This window comes from Somniosus microcephalus, chromosome 12, assembly GCF_052327205.1.
Source record: "Somniosus microcephalus isolate GS21.2 chromosome 12, FLI_Smic_1.0, whole genome shotgun sequence".
Lineage (NCBI taxonomy): Eukaryota > Metazoa > Chordata > Chondrichthyes > Squaliformes > Somniosidae > Somniosus > Somniosus microcephalus.
The window spans coordinates 67,917,235-67,936,205 of NC_140998.1; the positions used below are offsets into that span (position 1 = coordinate 67,917,235).

The 18,971-nt window shown below is 43.2% G+C and overlaps 1 protein-coding gene across 5 annotated transcripts in view; it reads right to left on the reverse strand.

Moving 5' to 3' along the window:
- The window catches only part of cdc42bpb (CDC42 binding protein kinase beta (DMPK-like)), a 218,261-nt gene that overhangs the window by 94,717 nt on the left and 104,573 nt on the right, over nt 1-18,971 (reverse strand). For all 5 annotated transcript variants that reach the window (XM_086003023.1, XM_086003027.1, XM_086003025.1 and 2 more), the window contains exon 3: nt 934-1,017. In XM_086003023.1, coding sequence (XP_085859149.1) covers nt 934-1,017 — 84 coding nt within the window. The remainder of the gene's footprint in view (nt 1-933; nt 1,018-18,971) is intronic.

Sequence of the window (18,971 nt, forward strand, 5' to 3'; positions counted from 1 at the left end):
CGAGTCCAGGGAGTTTTGGAAAATTATTACCAATGCATCCACAATCCCTACCGCCACTTCCCTCAAGACCCTAGGATGTAAGCCATCAGGTCCAGGTGATTTATCCGCCTTGAGTCCCATTATTTTACCGAGTACCACTTCCTTAGTGATTTTGATCGTGTTTAGCTCCTCCCCCCCTTTAGCCCCCTGTTTGTCCAGTGTTGGGATATTCTTAGTGTCCTCTACTGTAAAGACTGATGTAAAATATTCATTCAGTGTTTTTGCCATCTCCATATTTCCCACCATTAATTTCCCGGTCTCATCCTCTAAGGGACCAACATTTACTTTAGCCACCCTTTTTCTTTTTATATAACTATAAAAATTCTTACTATCTGTTTTTATATTTTTTGCTAATTTACTTTCATATAACAATATCAGAATGACTACAGAAATTTTAGATATTCCAGGTTTATCCAGTTTCAAGCTCTTGTACAACTTCTCAAGGGCAATTAGGGATGGGCAATAAATGCTAGCCTTGCCAGCGACACCCACATCCCTGGAATGAAAAAAAGTTAGGAATTGTAACCACAAACTGGTTTAAGCATATACAGTCAAAACATTTATTTTGAATAGCCGTTGTGCTGAAGAAATGAAAATGAGTTCCAATTACAATCATCATGCCACATAAAATAAAGTCCTACAAACTATTTTTCCAGCTAAATTTCTCTTTAAGAAAAAAAAAGCAACTTAAAAGATCAGAAGAAAAACACACAATTAGTGGTTGAATCATAGCACGCCAACATTATAAAGTTCAACTGGGAACATAATACCGTGACATATTTTCACTAGAAACTCAATGCATAATTTTCTGAACCTATATGCAAATAGACTCATTCCAAAACGTACAATCTGATTCCTAGAATGAAGTGAAACATACATTAAACCCATTCTTACCTCAGCACGTTTCAGCATCTCCCATTTATTGAGTATTTTCATAGCATAAACACGTTCCGTGTTCTTCATTTTCACTACTGCAACCTATAAGGAACAAAATTGCGAAAATAAACATCACTTTCAAACGGCTTAAAAATCATTAGTCTAATCAAACCTAATAAAGGACACCATCCATATTTAATTTCTTAACTATTTGTTCCATAAACAGTTACACAACTCACTCACATGCTCTTCCAAAAATTAACACATTCACAATTAATTTCATAGGATCATAGAATAGTACAGCACAGAAGGTCCATCGAGTCTGCGCCGGCTCTTTCGAAGAGCAATCCAGTTAGTCCCACCCTCCTGCTCTTTCCCCATATTCAGGCACTTTTTCTCCTTCAAGTATTTATCCAATTCCCTTTTGAAAGCTAATACTGAATCTGTTTGCACTACACTATCGGGTAGTGAATTCCGAATCCTAACCACTCGTTGCGTACATAAGAACATAAGAAATAGGAGCAGGAGTAGGCCATTCAGCCTTTGAGCCTGCTCCGCCATTCAATGAGATCATGGCTGATCTTCTGCCTCAACTCCATTCACCGGCCCTATCGCCATATCCCTTGATGCCTTTACTAGTCAGAAATTTATCGACTTCTGTTTTGAATATACCCAATGACTGAGCCTCCACAGCCCTCTGGGGTAGAGAATTCCAAAGATTCACCACCCTGAGTGTGAAGAAATTTCTTCTCCTCTCAGTCCTGAATGGCCTACCCTTTATCCTGAGGCCGTGGCCCTTGGTTCTAGACTCCCCAGCCAAAGGAAACATTCTCCCAGCATCCACCCTATCAAGCCCTGTAATAATTTTGTATGCTTCAATGAGATCCCCTCTCATTCTTCTGAATTCAAGAGAATACAGGCCTAGTTTACTCAATCTCTTCTCGTAAGACAGTCCTGCCATCCCAGGAATCAATCTCGTGAACCTTCTTTGCACTCCCATAGAAACATAGAAGATAGGAGCAGGAGTAGGCCATTCGGCCCCTCGAGCCTGCTCCGCCGTTCAATGCGATCATGGCTGATCATCCGAATTCAGTACCCGGTCCCTGCTTTCTCCCCATACCCCTTGATCCTTTTAGTCTTAAGAAACATATCCAACTCCTTCTTGAATATATTTAATGAACTGGCCTCCACCGCCTTCTGTGGTAGAGAGTTCCACAGGTTCACCACTCTCTGGGTGAAGAACAAGACCCCATATCAAGAGACAAAAAATTCAATGTTTGAGAAATATCTTAGAAAGCAATGGAACAGCACTGACAAACACTGCATTCCTCACCACCCCCACCAGCCCTCTGATCAGGCCCATGCCTTTCCCTTTCCCCAAATACCGACAGACATCAGAAATCAACCAGCGAGTCAAACCTTGCATTCCAGGTTCACTTACAATCAGTTCTGCTAAACCCTAGGTATCCAACCGCAGCAATTATAGGACATAGGACCTCTCCATGTTGCCAAACTCCAGCACCCTCACTGCGGTATTGCAAAACTCCAGGAACCCCATCCCAGTACTGCCAAACTCCAGCACCATTTCCCAGTGCTGGTAAGGCCCAAGATTGCCCCCAAGTGCAGCAAAGTCCCAGTCCCACCCTCCGAGAACTGCTAAACACCAGGTACTTACCTCCCAACTGGTGCATCTCACATAGCAACTTATTTTGTATTCGCAGCTTTAAAATGGTAAAAGATTAAATAAATATAGGTATATTATATATATCCGGGAACGGTAGCATAGTGGTTATGTTGCTGGACTAGTAATCCAGAGGCCTGGACTAATGATCCAGAGACGTGAGCTCAAATCCCACCACAGCAGCTGGGGAATTTAAATTCAGTTAATTAAATAAAAATCTGGAATAAAAAGCTAGTATCAGTAATGGTAACCATGAAACTATCAGATTGTCGTACAAACCCATCTGGTTCACTAATGTCCTTTAGGGAAGGAAATCTGCCATCCTTACCTGGTCTGGCCTATAAGTGACTCCAGTCCCACAGCAATGTGGTTGACTCTTAACTGCCCTCTGAAATGGCCTAGCAAGTCACTCTTTTGTAACAAACCGCTACGAAACACAAGAAGAAGAAAAAAACCGTACAGACCACCCGGCATCGACCTCGGCACCAGCTACAGACACGACAACAGCACATCCAGCCCAGTCGACCCTGCAAAGTCCTCCTCCATCGTCGCTGGGTCAAAATCCTGGAACTGCCTCCCTAACAGCACTTTGGGAGCACCTTCACCACACGGACTGCAGCGGTTCAAGATGGTTCACCACCACCTTCTCCAGGGCAATTAGGGATGGGCAATATATGCTGGCATTGCCAGCGACGCCCAGATCCCATGAACGTAAAAAAAAACAAAGGCCATTTACAGTTATCACAGAATAATGGACAGAGTTGTGGAATTTAATCCCCAAAGCACTAGTAATTCAGCGGTCCTGATGTTAGGTTGGCAAACTGTAACTAGTGGGGTGCCACAGGGATCAGTGCTGGGGCCTCAACTATTTACAATCTATATTAATGACTTGGATGAAAGGACCGAGTGTACTATTGCCAAATTTGCTGATGATCCAAAGATAGGTGGGAAAGCAAGTTGTGAGGAGGACAAAGAGTCTGCAAAGGGATATAGATAGATTAAGTGAGTAGGCAAAAATTTGGCAGGTGGAGTATAATGTGGGAAAATGGGAGGTTATCCACTTTGGTAGGAAGAATAAAAAAGCTAAATATTATTTAAATGGAGAGAGACTACAGAATGCTGCAGTACAGAGAGATCTGGGTGTCCTCATACATGAAACACAAAAAGTTAGCATGTAGGTACAGCAAGTAATTAGGAAAGCAAATGGAATATTGGCCTTTATTGCAAGGGGGATGGAATATAAAAGTAGGGAAGTCTTGCTACAACTTTACAAGGCATTGGTGAGACCACACCTGGAGTACTGCATACAGTTTTGGTCTCCTTGCAGTGTCAGCTGTGGTTCAGTTGGTAGCACACGCGCCTCTGAGTCAGAAGGTTGTGGGTTCAAGTCCCACTCCAGGAACTTGAGCAAATAAAAAGTTAGGCTGACACTCCAGTGCCGTGCTGAGGGAGTGCTGCACTGTCGGAGGTGCCGTCTTTCAGATGAGACGTTAAACCGACGCCCCGTCTGCTCTCTCAGGTGGATGTAAAAGATCCCACGGCACTATTTCGAAGAACAGCAGGGGAGTTATCCCCAGTGTCCCGGCCAATATTTATCCCTCAACCAACATAACAAAAACAGATTATCTGGTCATTGTCACTTTGCTGTTTGTGGGACCTTGTTGTGTGCAAATTGGCTGCCGCGATTCCTACAATACAACAGTAACTCCAATTCAAAAGTACTTCATTGGCTGTAAAGCGCTTTGAGATGTCCGGTGGTCTTGAAAGGCGCTATATAAATGCAAGTCTTTCTTATTTAAGGAAGGATATACTTGCATTGGAGGCAGTTCAGAGAAGGTTCACTAGGTTGATTCCTGAGTTGACGGGGTTGTCTTATGAGGAAAAGGTGAGCAGGTTGGGCCTATACTCATTGGAGTTTAGAAGAATGAGAGGTGATCTTTTTGAAACACACAAGATTCTAAGGGGGCTTGACAGGGTAGATGCAGGGAGGATGTTTCCCCTCGTAGGGGAATCTAGAACTAGGGGGCATAGTTTCAGAATAAGGGGTCGCTCATTTAAAACGGAGATGAGGAGGAATTTCTTCTCTTAGCGGGTCGTGAATCTTTGGAATTCTCTACCCCAGAGAGCTGTGGAGGCGGAGTCATTGAATATATTCAAGGCGGAGATTGACAGATTTTTGAAAAACAGGGGAATCAAGGGTTATGGGGTGCGGGCAGGAAAGTGGAGTCGAGGCGAAGATCAGATCAGCCATGATCTTATTGAATGGCGAAGCAGGCTTGAGGGGCCAAATGGCCTACTCCTGCTCCTATTTCTTATGTTATGTTTGTATGCCTAAACATGACATAAATACCCCCAGTGGTGTTATAAGTGTATTTGTTGGCTTACTATGAGCAATGCCACAGAAGATCTACTGATAATCTATTTATTAAAATTGCTGAGTGGCTCACAACATTCCATGAATTTTTTAAAATTCGTTTATGGGATCAGGGCGTCGCTGGCAAGGCCAGCATTTATTGCCCATCCCTAGTTGCCCTTGAGAAGGTAGTGATGAACTGCCTTCTTGAACCGCTGCAGTCCGTGTGGTGAAGGTACTCCCACAGTGCTGTTAGGTAGGGAGTTCCAGGATTTTGACCCAGCGACGATGAAGGATTGGCAATATACTAAGTCAGGATGGTGTGTGACTTGGGAGGGGAACTTGGAGGTGGCGGTGTTCCCATGCACCTGCTACCCTTGTCCTTCTAGGTGGAAGAGGTCACGGGTTTGGGAGGTACTGCTGAAGAAGCCTTGGCGAGTTGCTGAAGTGCATCTTGTAGATGGTACACACTGCAGCCGCAGTACGCCGGTGGTGGAGAGGGTGAATGTTTAAGGTGATGGATGGGGTGCCAATCAAGCGGGCTGCTTTGTCCTGGATGGTGTCGAGCTTCTTGAGTGTTGTTGGAGCTGCACTCATCCAGGCAAGTGGAGAGTATTCCATCACACTCCTTACTTGTACCTTATAGATGGTGGAAAGGCTTTGGGGAGTCAGGAGGTGAGACACTTGCTGCAGAATACCTAGCCTCTGACCTGCTCTTGTTGCCACAGTATTTATGTGGCTGGTCCAGTTAAGTTTCTGGTTAATGGTGACCCCCAGGATGTTGATGGGGGATTCGGCAATGGTAAAGCCATTGAATGTCAAGGGGAGGTGGTTAGGCTCTCGCTTGTTGGAGATAGTCATTGCTCAGCACTTCTGTGGTGCAAATGTTACCTGCCACTTATCAGCCCAAGCCTGAACGTCGTCCAGGTCTTGTTGCACGCGGGCATGGACTGCTTCATTATCTGTGGAGTTGCGAATGGCGCTGAACACTGTTTAGTCATCAGCGAACATCCCCATTTCTGACCTTATGTTGGAGGGAAGGTCATTGACGAATCAGCTGAAGATGGTTGGGCCGAGGACACTGCCCTGAGGAACTCCTGCAGTGATGTCCTGGGGCTGTGATGATTGACTTTCAACCACCACAACCATTTTCCTTTGTGCTAGGTATGACTCCAGCCAGTGGCGCGTTTTCCCCGATTCCCATTGACTTCAGTTTTACTAGGGCTCCTTGATGCCAGACTCGGTCAAATGCTGCCTTGATGTCCCATCTCAAACTTTATCAATGGTAAAATCCATTTTGAAAATGTCACCATTCCCCTGCAGTACCCGTTTTGCCTGAAGTTGCTCCAGTGCTAAAACAATCCAGTCATAACACTAGTGCTGTCACCTTCCAGCTCCATTAGAAAGCCATTGGCTTGAAGCCCAGAAATTTGTAAGTCCTCATCTGGGCCAAAGTCTCTTCCAAAGTGGAGCAATGTAATGAATTTTCTTCTTCACTAAAAATTAGACTTCTAACCTCTTAATCAAGTAGCTGGAACAAACTGTACACCATAGTAAGAGGCCTGCTGCAGAGAAGTCAGCTACTGGCCAGTAATTACTCCTGTTCCTAACCCACCACTGTGGAAATCTATGTCTTCACTGTCCCACTAAGCAGCTTCAGAGATCCGTCCAATACTCCTCCCCCAAGTGAACGTTTCTCTAAAGATGCTGGCAACCCAACATTCTGCACCCCCAGAACTGTTGTCACAGCTCACAGGCATCTTCTCCCTTCACAGCTTCCATCCAACGCATGTTGCAGAACACCCCCCAACCCCCACTGATCTCTAAATTGCTGAATTGGCAAGGTAACCAACCAGGATTTAAATGTGGCACTTGATCAGGCAAATAATCTGCACCAGAAAATCATGACTCCCAACCCCCCACAAAAATTCATTTCTGCACCCCTCATTCTCTACCAATCCCTTTCCCTTCACTACTACACACCGCGTATGACCCAAAGGTCAGGGGGAGAGTGGGAAACCAGAGTTAGAAAGTCTGCGAGAAAGAGAGAGAGAAACCATTACAGCCCAGTTAGCAAGATAATGCTTTGGATTACAGCCCTCAACAAAAAGTTAGTAAGTAATACTGGTATTACTGTATTTTACAAAGTATTCTGTAAAATAGTATATAAAACCTCTGAAATATTAACAACCTGACACTAGTACTCTATATGTCAAGAGCAATTTGGGAGTATCAAAAGGATTGTAAGCTGATCAGAAGTCACAAGAGTTAAAATCATATAAGAGGATTTTGGAAAAAAAAAGAGTAAAAATCCTAAATGCTTCATAGGCAGATTTGTATTCTACAGTTGATGTAAAGGTATCAGGCTTGGCTCAGTGACAGTGCTGTCAGAAGACTGTGGGTTCAAGACCTACTCCAGAGACTTGAGCACATAATCCAAGCTGACTTCAGTTCAGTACTGAGGGAGTGCAGTTGGAGATGCCATTTTTCAGACGACACATTAAACTAAGGCCCCATCTGCCTTCTCAAATGGGCATAAAAGGTCCCATGGCTGCATTGTCCAAAGTACTCTCTTTCGGACGAGAAGTTAAGCAGAGGCCCAGTTTGTCAGTTCAGGTGGATGTAAAAGTTCCCATGGCACTATTCCAGGAAAAGCAACGGAGTTCTCAGTGTTCTTCGCTCAACCATTTATCTCATTGCTGTTTGTGGGACCTTGCTGCGCACAAATTGGCTCCCACATTTGGTTATGTTACAACAATGACTACATTTCAAAAAATAATTCATTGGCTGTGTTTCAAAGTGTTTGGGGCACCCTGAGGTTGTGAAAGGCGCTATAAAAATACTTGTTCTTTTTAAATGTCGTACTGCTCATTACAACACAAGAAAATTGCAGGACTCTGACACAGTGCTGTTGAGCTGCAAGGCACAGTAATAAGTACAGGGCAGCTAGTCTAGTACATGTAGAAATGGTACCAACTACACACTTGCCAGAAATACAAAACACTAAAAGCTAACAAAACTCTTAAAATTCCTTGATTTATAATCTCGCTGCTTTGAAAAAAAAGTGCATAGTGAACTTATTTTTTTCTAGAACATTGTCACATATCTTTCTTTGCTTCTCAAATGTGTCTTTTACGATCCTTCTTTTCCAAAATGTTTTTATAGAACGTATACTGATTGGACTGAGACATACTTGGGTAGTTCATTTTTAAAAACAAAATAAGCAAGGAAAATCATTTATGTAAATACACTACTGTTTTTTCATGTTACCAACATTATTTGTATTGGGTCACATGCACTAATTTCACCACATCCAGAAAGGGACGAATATTTTTCCAACAGCTGAAGCTTTATCTCAAAGCAAGAACTTAATTTCTTAACAGAATTGAATTTGTCATCACCATTGTAAATTAAGGCCGATTTGGGCTGCCATGAATTAACAGTATTTTTACAGAACACTAGATGATACACTGTTTAAAACGACAGGTGTGTTATACAGAATAATGCATAATGTTTTATTCCGCTGCTACGGTGAGGTTATGCCCCTCTAAGGCCACAAAGTCTAACTCAGGTTGCCCAATACATTAACCACTAGCCATATGTGGCTAGTTGGGAATCCAGATGTGGCTAATTGCATTTTTTGATTAGTTGATAAAAAATGGGAGACACCGTCGTTGGGCTTGTGATCTCATTAGCGTGGCCTATGAATGTGTACTTTAATCTTTTTGTACATTTGTTGGTAAAATGGTTAACACAAAAAGCAGTATGCAAGTACTTTTTGATGGTTGTGTGTGCTTTACTTCCTTGGTTACTGCTTATCCGCTAAAATGATGTGTAATAATTTAGGATGCGACTGCTGCCAACGGACCGGAAGTCGTTGCGCATGCGCTGTCTGTGTTTTTTTGGTTGTTCGCTTCGGGGCTCACGGGATCTGGTGAAAAAGTGCCGGGAACACGAAGCGGGCCTGGGTAAAAAAAATGCCAGGAATATGGAGCAGGCCTGGGGAAAAAATGCCGTGGACACGAAGCGGGCCTTCCGGTCTTACGGGGTCTGGGGGAAAAAATGATGGGAACACCGAGCAGGCCATCGGGTCTCACGGGGTCTGGGAAAAAAATTCCAGGAATATGGAGCGGGCCTGGGGGAAAAATGCCAGAAACATGGAGCGGGCCTTCGGTCTCCGTGGTAAAAAAGCAGAAACATCATCGATATCGACTTCCAGATTAATGCGTAGAACAATTCTGCGCAGCTTCCAGTCATTGGCATAAGCTTCTGGTTCATTGGCAGCAGTCACTCCAAATAATTTAACCCATTTAGCCCCGGTATCATTCTGGCGAATCTGCGCTGCACCCCCTCCAAGGCCAACATATCTTCGCTGAGGTGTGGTACCCAGAACCGAACGCAGTACTCCAGATGTGGTCCAACCAGAGCTTTAATACAACTGTAGCATAACCCTCATCCACCCCCCCCCCACCCCCTTTGCATTCCAGCTCGCTTGAGATAAAGGCTAACATCCCATTAGCATTTACATTATTTTTTTTATACCTGTCCACTAGCTTTTACTGATTTCTGTACATGGGCCACTAAATCTCACTGGCCCTCATAGAAACATAGAATATAGGAGCAGGAGTAGGCCATTCGGCCCCTCGAGCCTGTTCCGCCATTTAATGAGATCATGGCTGATCATCTAATTTCTCTCCACGGATGTTGCCTGACCTGCTGAGTTTTTCCAGCAATTTCTGTTGTTATATCTAAATTCAGTACCCTGTCGCTGCCTTCTCCCCATATCCCTTGATCCCTTTAGCCTTAAGAAATATATCTAACTCCTTCTTGAATATATTTAATGAATTGGCCTCAACTGCCTTGTGTGGTAGAGAATTCCACAGGTTCACCACTCTCCGAGTGAAGAAATTCCTCCTCTCAGTCCTAAATGGCTTACCCCTTATCCTTAGACTGTGACCCCTGGTTCTGGACTCCCCCGCCATCGGGAACATCCTTCCTGCATCTAGTCGGTCTAGTGCTGTTAGAATTTTAAGTTTCAATGAGATCCCCTCTCATTCTTCTAAACTCTAGCGAATAAGCCTAATCGACCCAATCTCGCCATTGTCATTTTGGTACAGGCAGAGGTATAGAGAAATGAAAAGAACCACTATTACACCTCTTATCTTATGGCCGAGAAATAAATACAAATTAGGCAAAGTTTGACTCATTAGCAGGTTCCCTACGGAACAAATTCATTTTGGAGTAATTATCTTCCTGTACTTGCATCACTGCCCAGAAAGGTCCTAATCTTTGGAGTTTCATTTGTAATTGTATTATAGAACGTGTACTCAGTGAGGATAACATGTGGTGTGAGCATATGAAAGAACTGCAAATTGCGTGGGAGATTCAAGATCTTGCACACCATGAGTAACACTTCCAGTTAAGTGCTTTGCAATAAAGATCAGCTCTCAAGTACTGTGCGCCAAGCACAAGTTGCGCAAATAAACGGCACAAAAATATGGATATTGTGGATACAGCTCCTCAAAGCTGCACTGCTGCTCAGGAATTTGAAACTGGGCCTCAGGGAGTGAACTACAACAGTGTAGGTACAAGACAACTATACTGCCATTGTGTAAAACAATACATGACACAGAGAGGAGCTCAAGGGCAAACTCTTCGTGGCAATTTCCGCAAAGGAAGCACATGGATCTTAAAAACCATTTAATCAATCTGTGACTCAATCAGCGGTCAACCAAGCCAATTCAGTCCCAAACTCATTGGAACAGGAGCAGGAAGGAACAACCAAGCACTTTCAGACATTCAATTCCCTCTTCTGTTGACAGCCGCTGGCCACATTTAGGAAGCCAGTCTGATGGTAAAGAACTCTGTGTCCAGAGGAAGTGTGTGTCCAGGGGTGTTACTTCTGTATGTAGGAACAGTTAACTCCTTGAATTGTTGCAAGAATCTATGATTCTATCTTAACCTCAAAGAGAATTACTGTACACATTAACAGTCATTTGCTTTTGCTGAAGCCTTATATGTACACACAGCTGTTGTTTAGTGGGTTACTCATCATTCACCGATGTTAACTTAGTTCCCATACATGATCACGCCTTGTTAGCTACAGAAAGGATATCAAATTTGGTTTAATGTGACTTCAATTTCCTCGAATTTGTGAACCCACCTTGTTTGTACAATAAGAGTTTCATAAATTGGCGGGTAGAACCTATCTTGAATCCTGTCCCAGGTAAGAACTTGCATTTATGTAGCACCTTTCATGCCCTCGGGATGACCCAAAACGCTCAATTACTTATGAAATGTAGTCACTGTTACGTAGGCAAATGTAGCAGCTGATTTGCACACAGCAAGGTCTCGCAAACTGGAATGAGATAAATGACCAATTCATCTATTTTAGAGGTGCTGGTTGATGGGAAAATGTTGGTCAGAACAGTGGGAGAACTCCTTTGCTTCTCTTTGAATTGTGCCATGGGATCTTTTACATTCATCTGAATAGACAGACTGCCTGTGTTTAACATCTCATCCGAAAGACTGCACCTTCTGACAGTGCGGCTACCCTCTCAGGCGGGATACTTGATATTGTACTGGCATTTTTCCCCCCCCATTTGTTCATGGGATGTGGGCATCGCTGGCAAGGCCAGCATTTATTGCCCATCCCAAATTGCCCTAGAGAAGGTGGTGCTGAGCAGCATTCTTGAACCGCTGCAGTCCGTGTGGTGAAGGTACTCCCATGGTGCTGTTAGGGAGGTAATCCCAGGATTTTGACTCAACGACATTGAAGGAACAGCGATATATTTCCAAGTCAGGATGGTGTGCAACTTGGAGGTGGTGATGTCCCCATGTGCCTGCTACCCTTATCCTTCTAGGTGGTACAGGTCATAGGTTTAAGAGGGACTGTCGAAGAAACCTTGGTGAGTTGCTGCAGTGCATCTTGTAGATGGTTCACACTGCAGCCACGGCGTTTTGGAGGGAGTGAATGTTTAAGGTGGTGGATGGAGTGCCAATCAAGCAGGCTGCTTTGTCCTGGATGGTGTTGATCTTCTTGAGTGTTGTTGGAGCTATACTCATCCAGGCAAGTGGAGAGTATTCCATCACCCTCCTGACTTGGGCCTTGTAAGTGGTGGAAAGGCTTTGGGGAGTTAGGAGGTGAGACACTCGCCGCAGAATACCCAGCCTCTGACCTGCTCTTGCAGCCACAGTATTTATGTGGCTGGTCCAGTTATGTTTTTGGTCAATGGTGACCCCCCAGGATATTGATGGTGGGGGATTCAGCGATGGTAATGCTGTTGAATGTCATGGGGCAGTGATTAGACACTCTCTTGTTGGAGATAGTCTTTGCCTGGCACTTGTGTGGCGTGAATATTACTTGCCACTTATCAGCCCAAGCCTGAATGTCATCCAGGTCTCGCTGCATGGCAGCTATGTCCTTCAGGACTCAGCCAGCTCGGTCAGTAGTGGTGCTACCGAGCCACTCTGTGATGGACATTGCAGTCCCCCACCCAGAGTATGTTCTGCGCCCTCGCTACCCGCAGTGCTTCTTCCAAGTGATGTTCAACATGGAGGCGTACTGATTCATCAAGTGAGGGAGGGCAGTAGGTGGTTTCCTTGCCCATGTTTGACCTGAAGCCATGAGACTTCATGAGGTCCGGAGTCAATATTGAGGACTCCCAGGGCTACTCCTTCCCGACTGTATACCACTGTGCCGCCACCTCTGGTGAGTCTGTCCTGCCAGTGGAACGGGACATACCCAGGGATGGTGATGGAGGAGTATATATAATTATAAAAAAGCCGAATACCCAAGACTAAATAAATAACGTACCACAGTTTTTTTTAAAAAACGATCTATTTCAATTTGGAATTTCTTCTGAACTTGCACACAAGACAAGACAGCTTCTATTTTCTACACAGACCTCAAGGTGCATTTTATGACCACCTCTATTTCATTACTCAAATTGGTCCAGATCTCAAACTAATGCACCCATACATACATAAAACAAATGACCGTGCATTTGCACTGTACCGCGTCCTCAGGAGGCCCCAAGCACTTTTCAACCATTCAATTAATTTTGACGTGCAGTCACTGTCATGTAGGCAAATATGGCAGACAATTTGCATATAGCAAGGTCCCACAAACAGCAAATAAATGAATGAATGGCCAAATAATCTTTTTTGTGGCATTGGTTGAGGGAGGATTGTTGGCCAGGACACCAGGAGAACCCAAAAAGTGCAGAGATTTTCTACATCCACTTAAGTAAGCAAACCTTTACGGTTGAACATCTCATCTCAAAGACGACATTTCCGACAATGCAGTACCGCTCTGAATCGTTTTATATACATTTACCAACAACTACTTGCATTTATATAGCTCCTTTATTGTAGTAAAACTTCCCGAAGAACAAAGAAAAAAAGGATGTAGAGGCGGACGACATTAGGAGGGGTGGCCAAAAGTGTGGCTAAAGCGTTTAAGGATGGTATTAAATGAGGGAAGGGAGACAGGGAAGGGGAGAGATATGGGAGTGAATTCAGAGCGTGGCTGATGGCACAGCTGCCAATGGTGGGATACAGATATAAGAAGCCATAGTCAGAGAAAGTTCGGGTGGTGGCGGATTGGGGGAGAGGATCTGTGGGGCTGGAAGAGGTTACAGATATAGGGCGGGGCAAGGCCAGAAAGGGATTTAAACAGGAGGGCGAGAATTTTAAATTTCAGATATTGGGAGACTGGAAGTTAAATGTAAGCCAGTGAGGACAAGAGTGATGAGTGAGCAGGACTTAGGTGCCCATATCCTATCCTGCACCGAGAGCTCCACGCAGCGCAATTATTAAACAGCAATGCATTAATCTTTTCCTTCTCCCGAATGTTCCTTAAATTAGTGTAGCTTTAAACTCCTCAACCTGCAAGATCCATTTTATATTCTACGGGTGCACCCACCACAATGCAGTTCTAATTAAATGAAGGCGTTAAATTTTCAGACAGAGTGTTTTCAGTCTCAATTATAGCCACATAGAAGCTGGAACAGTCACGGTTTGTCCTTTCAAACTTCACTATAGCTCTTTTTATATTGCACATAATACCTCACTAGTGTCACCAACTCCCGGATAAGTTTTACACAGCTGGTGGCAGCATAAAAGTTAACTTGACAAATTTGCTACGGCTGACAGACTAGTAGGTCCACTGCACGAGCACCGCACATCAAGAGCAGGCAACACCAGAACTATAAAGCTAGCTTTAATAAAAGATTACATCCACTAAAAACGGTACTAGGCTTGCATCAGCTCTAATGTAGCCTTCCTTCTCTGTTCTCTCCCCCCCCCCCCCCGCCCCCCCCTCCCCTCAGAGGACCAGTGTCATGTTCACAAAATTCCCACATTCCCCCAAGGTTATTAATAAAAGGGACCCTGTATGGACAATTTAAAAAGGGTACCCAAAAGTTGGCGTCCGCGCCTCGTGACCAAGAAGCTGGTGAGATTTTCTGCAGCACAAGCAGGCAGCTTTGGGAAATCGAAACTTAAAATGCATTTCTGTGAAAAGGACTTGTGTTTGAAAAGCCAGACAGCTAGGCAAACACTAAATATGCATTATGTCAGATCAAAACAGGTCAAACCCAGTTAGGCCTAAGCATAAGGCCATTAGTTTGTCCGCATAAATAATCGGAAACAGCTCAAGGGAGCCACCAAGGCTGGACAGGCCGATTAAAATGCATTAATGACAATACAACCCGGACATCGGGCCATTAGGTGCGATAAACAGCCATCTAAAGCTAGTTAATTTAGATTGGTATAATCATGTAAAACAGCCCGCCAAAAGTTAAACAATGGACTGACCTGATTTGGCGCGCAGATAAGGAGTTGAAGAAACGGGTATAATTGTAGGCCCTCAGTAGCAATCGCCCCTGCTCGCTCTTGCTCTGGTCTCTTGACCCTGACCTTCGGGCTGCTGCCGCTCGTACTCATGCCCTGGCCTCGTGGCGGGTTCTCTTTTCGCTCCCCGCATTAAGTTGCAACCAAGGACATCCATACCAATCGCAGGTGGGGGAACGAGACCCGAGTCCAAAGTCATACAGGACACACGGGCCAAGAAAAGGGCGAGACGAAACAAGGCGAGATGAAGAAAAAGGTACAGACCCGACAAGAGCAGAGAAGGGCAGCAGAAGATGCACTGATTAAAGACCGAGTGCCTAGTTATAAGCTGGCACTTGAGGAAGAAAATATGTGTATGAACAGTGAGAATAAGTTGGCTAGTGAACACTGCGAATGAGCTGGCATTAAACGCGGGTGTCCACGTCGCAACGAATATACCGGCGTTTGACGCTTGGGTAGTAAAATCAAACCGGCAGTGAAGACTGCCAACCGCCCCACAACGCAACGTTACCGCCGACGACCGCCCGAGGGAGAAGAGGAGAACCCATCATGACGAGACGACGGTAGCCGAGGAGAGGGAAGGTGTGTCGCAGCAACAGCTCCAGCACCTCGCCCTGAGACCACGTGGCAACGGAGTACCCCAAAGGACAGGAGACCAAACCTCAAAACTCGCAACTGTTAAAGCAACAGGCTTTGGATTGGTGAGCATGAATTCCTGGCCCCTCATAGCTTAATCTAGTTAGGTTTAGGGGGTGGGATAAGGATAAGGGGATTGTCAAAGTAATTGTTTTTCCCTCGATGTGCCATGTGTTCCCCATTCCCTGTATAAGTGTAATTATTGTTCATGCCTGTAATTTTTATCAGTAATTTCTCATAAGACTGTTTTTTATTCTGTTTTAATAAAATCTTGGTTTTCTTACACCAAACCACTTGTCTACTTGACTTTCTGTATCGCCGCCTGTACCTAAGTCCGGTGTCTAGAACCCAGGGGTGTGGGAGTGTTTCGAACCGCTCACAGGCAGTCAGGGGCATAACTGACTGGGCGCATGCGCCACATGCCACCCCCTACACCAGCTATGAATCAGCAACAATCCGTGACTGCTGTGACCCAATATTCAAGCTGTTGGGTTACTGACATAATGGCAGGATCCTGAACCAGGAATCTTCCTTTGAATTTGTATAAGCAATAGTATACAGTCAACATTTCTCACTGTGCTGGCTAATGTGCAAATCACAGAATGCATTTCAGGAAACCACATTTGGTCACCATTTCCCTTCATTGAAAATATCCTCTTCCTGTCGTCTCATCCTCTGCAGTGATTAATAATAACCTATTTAGTCCTTTTTGTTAAACTTTCTATAACTAGTACAGGCTTAGACAGCTAAAGGGACAAAAAAATTACTAAACTTTTGAAACTTTTGTAGTGTATACTTATTATTAAGCACAAGAGTAATAAGTAATTCTGAAAAGATAATTTAACAAATTATAACTCAAATTCCCAGTGCATCAAATTAAATATTGTACAGTGGGTCAAACAGATCACACTATTGCCGTTTTTCTGCATTTCCAAGATGGCCAACACATTAAATTTATATTTTAGATTTATCCTTCTATAAACACATTGTATGTAAGTACAGAATTTCAAACAGATAACAGAAAAAAAGGTGCAGCTTTTCATTAATTACACAGATGGCAAACAGCTGTCATTACCTTAAACGTCAAGATGTCACCACCTTAAATGTCAACATGAATCAAAATAAAATGTTTAAAGTAGAACATGTAAATTGCTTCAAATGCCAATTTTGAAAAAAGGTACATTAAATATAATACGATAGCAAAGTGCTGCAGGTAAGGGCAGCCAAATGTTTTGGTGTAATAATGGGTTTCTCCACAGTTTGGTAGAATGTAGGTTCAAACATGACTTCTTATACTTTTCTTCTAAAGCATACTTCATACATTGTCCGGATTCAATTTCTCCAGCATTCTCATTGTTCTCCCCTCTCCTCCATAACCTTCAACTTGGGCAAGTTGGTCTTATTGCAGGTCAGAATTTTGATCATCACTTTTGCCCTCACTAACCTATATTGACTCCCTAGCCCCAACATATCTTCAAATGCCACTATGGCTTTGCACCCACCCACCCTACTTCTGCCACCACCTCCAGCATTATTACATATAGTAGTACAAAGTATTACATAGCATTTACAGCACAGAAACAGGCTATTCGGCCCAACAGGTCCATGCCGGTGTTTATGCGCCACGCGATCCTCCTCTTACCCTTCTTCATCTAACTCCATCAACATATCCTTCTATTCCTTTCTCCCTCGTATGTTTATCTAGCTTCCCCTTAAATGCATCTAACGCCTCAACTATTCCTTGTGGTAGAGAGTTCGACATTCTAACCACTCTCTGGATAAAGAAGTTTCTCCTGAATTCGCGGTTAGATTTATTAGTGACCATCTTATATTTATGGCCCCTAGTTCTGGTTTCCCCGCAAGTGGAAACATCTTCTCTACGTCTACCCTCTCAAACCCTTCATAATATTAAAGACTTCTATCAGGTCACCCCTCAGTCTTCTCTCTTCTATTGAAAAGAGCTCCAGCATGGCCAGTCTTTCCGGATAGGTATAGCTCTGGTATCATTTAGTGCCTCTATATCCTTTTATATGGAGACCAGAACTGTTCATAGTAATCCAAGTGTGGTCTAACCGAGGTTCTATACAAGTTTAACAGAACTTCGCTGCTTTTCAATTGTATCCCCCTAGAAATTAACCAATGCTTTGTTTGATTTTCTTATGGCCTTATTAACCTGTGTTGCTACTTTTAGTGATTTGTGTATTTGTACCCCCAGATCCCTTTGCTCCTCTACCCCATTTAGATACTTATTTTCCAAGGAGTATGTGGCCTCCTTATTCTTTCTACCAAAATGTTACGTCCCTGTAACAAAAAAGATGCATCTAGCTTTAGTTTGGAAGTGGTTCCCTTAATTCAATCACAATACACAAGGAGTTTAAAACCAGCTACATTCAGAATCATGTCCTCAGCTTAAATACGTAGAAGGATAATTCATTTTTTTCTCCAAGGAGATCGTTTGAGGAGTGTGCTTGAGGAGAGTAGCCAAGTGATATAACCAAACACAAACAGTTGTATGCTTATGTGCAAGACTGGCAGCTACTTTTGAATTTTGTTCAGTCAGTCAGTCAGTCATGAAATGCTGTCAAATGTTTGAGATGTTTAATTATGAGAATATTCAAAATCAGAGAAATCAGCTGAAACTTATGAAATGTCCAAATCAGGCCAACTGGCTGCCATAGTTGGCAAGAATATAAAATAATATCTGCGTGTAAACTTAGAAAAATAGTATTAGAGACTGCAAACCAATATATTATTTTCCTTATAAAGTGTTCCTATAGTCTAACATCTATTATAAATATATAAATCAACGTATCCATTTTTTGTTTAATAGATTCATATGACAGTTGAAGTCTATATCAAGGTTTGTCGTTCGTGTTACTCTGCCATTTTTGAAGACAAAGAGAATCCTGTGAGAAGACAGGGTAAACCCCATAGCTAAAGACATTTGAAGGTTTTCTGTTCATTATCCTGTGCAGGTCACCGAAAATTCACCACAGTATAAAAGCCAGTGAATATTTTCAAGGATGTAGGGTAACCTTCCCAAAACCAATCTTTTCGATCAAGATCTAACTCTGCAACATGGCCCACTGTCTAATCCTTTGTTCTTTTTATCTATTTTTCTCTCTCCTCCTTTTCCTCTATAAAGTGGCTTGGGACATTTTCTATATTAAAAGGTGCTACATAAATGTAATTTTTTTGTTGTAATCACAGAATTACACCTTTCTTGTTGAAACGGCTCTCTTGTTTTTTTTATAAAAAGAGAATTATATCACTTTTGGTGAGGAATCGATTCCTTGCTAGTTAGCAGCAGTAGTGGAGGTGTATCATTTAATAATTAGGAAAATCAATCACAAAACAAAGAAAAATAATGCTTCAATTCTACAGGGCAGAAATATTTGACTTGTTTTGCTGAAACTGTTTTCTACATAGAAGACAATACTATGTATATCCACATATTGGAACAGATGTTCCAGTTCAGATCTCTATTTTAGAGTGAAATAAGCAGGATGGTCAACACAAGACAAATCTTTG